A 6,933-nucleotide genomic window follows, 5' to 3' on the forward strand; every position below is an offset into this window, starting at 1 on the left:
AGAAGCTTATAAGCCACTATTGAGAAACTATATAGAGTTATTTGGATATTAAATTCAGTTCAACAATATATCCACCAACATATGGCCAGAAAGGAGAGACAAAACACAATGCTGGAAATTGCCTTGGAAGCTTGATGGGAGAGAACATCCTACAACGAGATCTAAGTCTTACCACAGACTAAGAAAAGGCCTCTCATGACTTGTTATATTTCAGTATGATCCAACCTACTATAGATTTTGTTCCAAAGAAGATTCTTCTTGAAATATTTGTTATAAGCAACACTCAGTTGAGTATGATGATTTGGAGAAACAAATTACAAATTTGATGGCTCGAGAGTTAATTTGTGAGAATCTAAATCTACTAGCTCAAGTTATGCATAAAAAGAATGCATATTTATTTTATCAGGATGTGTTTTGGAATGAAAATGCCTTCAAGATTGATTTATCCGGAGCTTACCACATTGTCGGCACCCAACATGGTCGACCTAACGTCATACTATGAGGGGGACAAAAAGTTACATGAATGAAGTAAAATCTCCTCCGACTCCGAGAGACTAACACTTAACCACCTCCCTATTCTAACACAGAACGCACGCGTTCATAACTTCCCGCTTTTCAGCACCTAGACTGACCAGTTCAAGCAACGACAAAGCCAATCGACTCCACCACTTAGGCTTGCCACATCCTTTCAACAGTGGGCCCAATCCAAATTATTTAGGGAATGCATATATATTTCGTTCCAATGTTTTAGATTTTTAGCTTTGTTTGCGTTTTTGTCAGGACAGCCGCTGATGTCGCTTGTTTTTTCTTCTAAGATTGTATCTAAGGGTGAGTGGTGCTCCGACTGTACCTCGTTTTAAGGTGATGATTACCCTTCCAAAGTTCGAGTGGTGCTCTAGCAGTAACTCGCTCTCAAGGGGATATTTATCTTCAACTTCCCTTCGTATGCATCCGTCCTTACGCTAATGCCATCATATTTCCCTATTGCAGCCGCCACACATAGCATGTCTTGCGGAATTTTTGAGGTTTCAGGTCGCTGCATCGCTGTCCCAACCCTCTGCTTAACTACCACCCCTGTCTCATGCCTTCCACTTCGTTGTTCCATACCTTCCAACCCTTCCCCCACCCTTTGCTACCTCTTTGGAGGACTAAACCCTCATAGATCACCACCACCACCACCCTAGCTTGAATTGTCATTTGTCACAATTTAATATTTTGGTGTTGTGTTTGTCATTATTTATATTTCAGTGTATAGTTGCTAACCACCTATGAACTTTTCAGGTAATAATATTTATTTAATTATTAATCTTTATTAAACTCTGATATCATGTTATGCATACAAATATGAAAGTTTAGGTGTGAGACATGTAAATACATAAGAATTATGAGCTAGGTACGTAAATATCACATTAAAAAAAAAATTCTCAAAACTCCTAAGGTTCCCCAAAATTGAAGGAATAAAACCACCATAGATCTCTTGTACTCAATTCATCACATTTTTTTTCTTGCATCCAATTCTACCATGCAACAAAAAATCATATAACACTAGAAACTAATTGTCAATCCCTATCCTGGGAGTAGAAACCTAAGTACTCATTGCGCACTCCTAACAACACAAATAATAAACAATAATAATAATAAAGCACAAAATGAGCAAACAATTGCATACTCAAATATTCCTCTTTGAAAACCATCACCACCTCGAGATCTACTCGAATTTGAATTGGTGTTGTCATTTATCGCAACTTCATGTTTATGTGTAGTTAATTTGTTATTTATTCACCGCATATAAAAAAAAAATTCTTTCCTACCCAACATCACACCCATATACCATATACCACCAACTCACACTCAAACCCTAATCACACTACTAAAGAGACAACTGTCGGAGACCTGATCCAGATGAAATGTCACAATGTCATTTATGAGAAATCTACAAAAAGATGTCAAGAAACCTTCTATAAACGATATGTTGCATGAAATCCTCCAACTGTAACAGAAGCTTGTTACCTTCGAGATGAGGCAATTTAAAAGGGGTCACCCATAGCTATGATGATAACTTATTAGATCAAAAGAATGCAGTAAATCACTCCACCATGCAGCTTCTAGAGATGAAGAACTACGACCCTGAAGATTTGACATAAAATATCAGAGAACCCAAAATTTTGAAGTAAAGGTGAATTTGTCACATTTTGAAGATCCTAAGGATCCGGACAAGTTCATCGAGTGACTCTGCATAGTTGAATGTGCTTTGAGTACCAGGATATCCCACCATAATGACACGGTAGACACTGAAGAATGTGATGACACAAAGGAAGAGTACCACTTACCAACTATAGATGGAGAGATACACGTAATTCAAGTCGAGTCCAAGGGATGCCTCAGCAGAATTAACACTAGTAGTTCAAGAATATAGTGAGTCCAAAGAAACGATACCTGAAGAAGGCACAAATCCTATTGATGGACTTCCCAGAAATCTTGACCGACAGTTCACCTATTGAGTCATTACCCATTAAAGTGGTTTGAAATGTCAGAAATGATGAGCTTCTGAGCTATTATTGGGAGACTATATATATTAAATTCAATTCAGCAGTGTACCCACCAACATATGGCTAAAAAGGAGAGACGAAACACAATGCTGGAAATTTCCTTGAAAGCTTGGTGGGAGAGAACATCCTACAATGAGATCTAAGTCCTACCAAAGAATAAGAAGAGGTCTTTCCTGAGTAGTTATACTTTAGTATGATCAAACCTACCATAGATTTTATTTTAAAATTTAATTTTTCTCGACATATTTGTTATTAGAAACATGCAGTTGAGTATGATGAGTGGAAGAAACAAATTACAGGTTTAACGATTTAAGAGTTACAATGTGAGAATCTACATCCATACGCAACTCTAGCTCAAGTTGTACATAAAGAGAATGCATATTTATTCTATCAGGATGTGTTTTGGAATAAAAATGCTTTTAAGATTGATTTAAGTGAAGCTTACAACATTTTTGACGCCCTCAACATGGTCGACCTGATGCCGGACTATGAAAAGACAGAAGCTTCGACGAATGTAGTAGAAGCTCCTCCAACTCCGAGAGATTAACGCTTGAGCGCCTCCCTCTTATGACGCAGAACACGCATAGAACTTCCAGCGTTCCAGCACCTGGACTGACTAGTTTAGGCAACGATAGAGTCAATCGACTCCTCAACTTTGGTTTGGCGCACCCTTTCAACAGTAGGCCCAATCCCAATTAATTAGGGCAAATATATTTAGTTCCTATGTTTTGTGTTTTCAGTTTTATTCGTGTTTCTGTCAGGACAGTCGTCGGGGTCCCCTGTTTTTCCTTCTAGGACTGTATCAAAGAGTGAGTGGTGTCTCAGTTGTATCTCATTCCAAGGCGATGATTGCCCTCCATGGCTTGAGTGGGCTCTAACTATAGCTCATTCCTGATGGGACATTCATCTTGAACTTCCCTTCCTCTGTATTCATCCTAAAGCTAGTGCCATCATCACACACAATGCCCCCCCTCCTCCCCTCCCAACCACCTACCCAATTGTTGCAACTGTTCAACACCTTCTTTGGATTGGCACCACTCGACGCTAGCCTCTTCACCCGCAGCTCAACCACTCTTTCTTGATGCCCCCACCCAGAACAATAACCACAAGTAGTTCCTACAGCTTCACACCTCCTCCTCACGATTACCCACACAACTTTGCTACCAACAACCTTCCAGCCCTTCGCCCACCATTCAACACTTCTTTGGAGGACTAAACCCACATAGATCACCAACATTGTCCTAGTTTGAGTTGTGGTCATTTATCGCAATTTCATACTTTTGTGTTGAGTTTGTCGTTATTTATGTTTCAGTATGTTCCTGCTAACTGACTATGAATTATTTAGCAATTATATTTGTTTGTTTATTACTCTTTGTTCAACTCCGATATCATGTTATGCATACAAATATCAAAGTTCAGGTGTGAGACATTTAAATACATAAGAATTGTGAGCTAGGTACGCAAATATTCCATAAATAAATAATTAAATTCTCAAAACTCCCAAGGTTGGCCCAAACTTGAAGAAATAAAGCCAACATAGATCTCTTATACTCAATTCATCGCATTTTTTCCTTACATCCAATTCTCCCATGCAACAAAAAATCATGTAACACTAGAAACTAATTGCAAATTCCTACCATGGGAGTAAAAACCTGAGTACTCATTGTGCACTCCTAACAACAGAAACAATAACAATAATAATAATAATAATAAAGCACACAATGAGTGAGCAATTACGTACTCAAATATTCCTCTTACAGTCAGCAGGAACGGTAGAGTAGTTACAGATCAGCAAGGGAAGAGAACTGGGCTGGCATCCCTTCTGAGCCTGTTGTCTGATAGATCCAACCTGCTCATCTTCTCTTCACACCACAGCAGCTGCTCTTCGCTGATGCGAGCCATCCTCAGCACCCTGGAGACAACTTTAATGTCAATGAGTGCTAAAAATAAGTCCACCTCTGATGGGGTTGTAGGCCTGGATTTCCTCCATTCTTTTTTCTTTGAAAGCTCTTTTATTTTAATTTCCTTCTGCAGTTTTACATAAATTAAATTAGTATATGATAATGAAAAGGTGCATTTCACTTTTAAAAAAATAGTATTTTTGAGATGATATGAAAGATTTGGGCGATATAAATGTAAAATAAAATTTAGAAGTTAGTATGTAAATATATAGGAATTGAGTAGTATGTATGTAAATGCCTCTAATGAAAAGAAAGATTTACATACACAAATGCCCCTAATGAATTTATCCATGGCAGGTGTTGGTCTGGCATTGACAATGACTTCTTGATAGTGGGCTAAATTAATCCCCAAACTTGTAATGAGCTCCACAGAGCGAGGGCACAACTTTGAAACTCATCAAAATTTATTTGATGCTTGAATGCCTTTTAAACCATTGGAAAAAAATGAGTATCCGAGAAAAATATTTTCCTTCAATTTCTCATTAAATTTTCCTAATTGACTTTTTTCATTGTAGTCAGCTTATGTGATCAAAATAAGGTGCAGCAATCACAATGAGCATGTTTTATACAACAATAACAACAAAATCTTTATCCCACTAAGTGGGGTCGGCTACATGAATCTTTTTTTCTCAATTGCGTCTTATTTAGGCTTCGTTTGGGGCCCGCGTATTTCGCGCGGCGCGGCCCCAAACTGCAAAACTGATATAAAATTTTTCGTTTGATGCGGCGTTCGGCAGCCGCCCGCCACTAAAATAAGCGGAACGCGGGCCGCAGGATTGACCCCGTGGCCCGCGTTACTGATCGGTGTTTACCTCATTTGCCCCGCGCTCCCCAATCTCTACTTATCGAGCAAGTGAGTTCTCTCGTGAACGAGAGGCAAAATGAGCGAGGCGGACATGATGCGTTACTCGGAAGGCGGTGGATGCAGCAGCTGAAGGAACAACACGTGATTTTCTCCTTCTCGCACTCAGCCTCAACCTCAACCTCAACCTCCTTCTCGCCAGAAACTACAGAAACTGGTTTAAGGACTTGCGGCCGTGGTGATAAGAAAACAAAGCATGGGAAGAAGGGATCGCTTAGGAATGCGAGGCCAAAGAAGGAGAAGAAGATCCAGCGGATCAAGGATAGGATAGAGTTACCCAGGTCCTCTGATTCAATGGATTGATAAACTTGCAGATCATTAACACTCCGATTGGCTGACAAGGATTTGAGAGAATGGAATGAAAAATGAGTTAGGAAATACCAAATCAAGCTCTGTTGTTTCCTATTCAGCTAATTAATTTTTATTTATACTTTTTTTTTCCTTAGCTTCCCTACAAACTAAACGGTTCCCTACAACCTAAACGGAAGCTGCATCATCCCAATCCTGTTAATTTAAATCGGCTACCGTTCAGAAGGATGTGACGGGCTCTTTGTTTATGAGTATATGTCGCATGGAAGCTTGGATGATCACTTGTTCTGTAAGCAATTTTTATTGCTTTTAATTGGTTAATATTTGTTAAATCATCATTTTGCATAATTTGATACCGCCATAGATTAACATCATAAATCATTGTAATCAATATTTTTCCTGATTGAGGTAGAACTGCATTAGCTGCTCTTTTATGTGAATCTGATAAGAATTTGATTTCCTTCACTTGTTAAACATGTTTCATATGTAGTTCTTGTGTCTACATCTGAATTTTTGAATTGTTTCGGTGTGAATTTCTGCTTTAGAAGTATCAAAATATCGCTGTCACAATTCTGTTTTAAACAGTTTTACCAAACAGGGGTAGCATGGTTATTTTTTTCAGAAACAGTTGCTTCACAGCTATTTTCACACGGCACCAAACAGACAGTCAGCTTCACTGCAGCAACTTCCTGGGGCAGCGCAGCTATAACTGAAAAACTAAGAAGCTGCAGCTGCGCCAAACAGAGCATTACTGTAATATTTTCATGAAATTCTAATAAATTAAGATCATTTTTTATACAATATGCCCCAGACTTCTTAGGTCAACCTCTGTCTTTCTTAACATAAGTTAAATCTAAAACATCTACACTTCTAATCGGATCATCAGATAGTCGAAGTTTAATGTGATAGTCGAAGTTTAATGATAGTCGAAGTTTAATGTGACCAAACCATCTAAGCTCTCTATAATTTTGTCTGTCAATGGAGCTACACCGACCCTATCATGAATAAATTCATTTCGCATTTTGTCTCTAAGTGTAAACCCACTCATCCACCTGATCATTCTCATGATCATTCTCATCTCGGCAACTCTCGGCAACACTTAAGCTTAGTTTTATGTTTCTCTTCTAAATGCCAACATTCAGTGTCATAAAGCATTGCATGTCTCACCACTGTCTTATAAAATTTTCCTTTCAATCTAAGCGGTACTTTACTATCACACAATAGGCCCGGAGCATTGAGCATTCCTCCACTT

At 38.6% G+C, this 6,933-nt stretch overlaps 1 protein-coding gene across 1 annotated transcript in view; it reads right to left on the reverse strand.

Moving 5' to 3' along the window:
• Positions 1-4,075: 4,075 nt before the first annotated feature.
• Positions 4,076-6,933, reverse strand: part of LOC110033045 — a gene marked incomplete at its 5' end in the record, with an annotated part of 20,596 nt that continues 17,738 nt past the window's right edge. The window contains 1 exon segment of the mRNA XM_020736900.1: positions 4,076-4,577. Within this exon segment, the coding sequence (XP_020592559.1) occupies positions 4,338-4,577 (240 nt within the window).

The sequence above is a fragment of the Phalaenopsis equestris genome, unplaced genomic scaffold (genome assembly GCF_001263595.1).
Source record: "Phalaenopsis equestris unplaced genomic scaffold, ASM126359v1 Scaffold000002, whole genome shotgun sequence".
NCBI classification, from domain to species: Eukaryota; Viridiplantae; Streptophyta; class Magnoliopsida; order Asparagales; family Orchidaceae; genus Phalaenopsis; species Phalaenopsis equestris.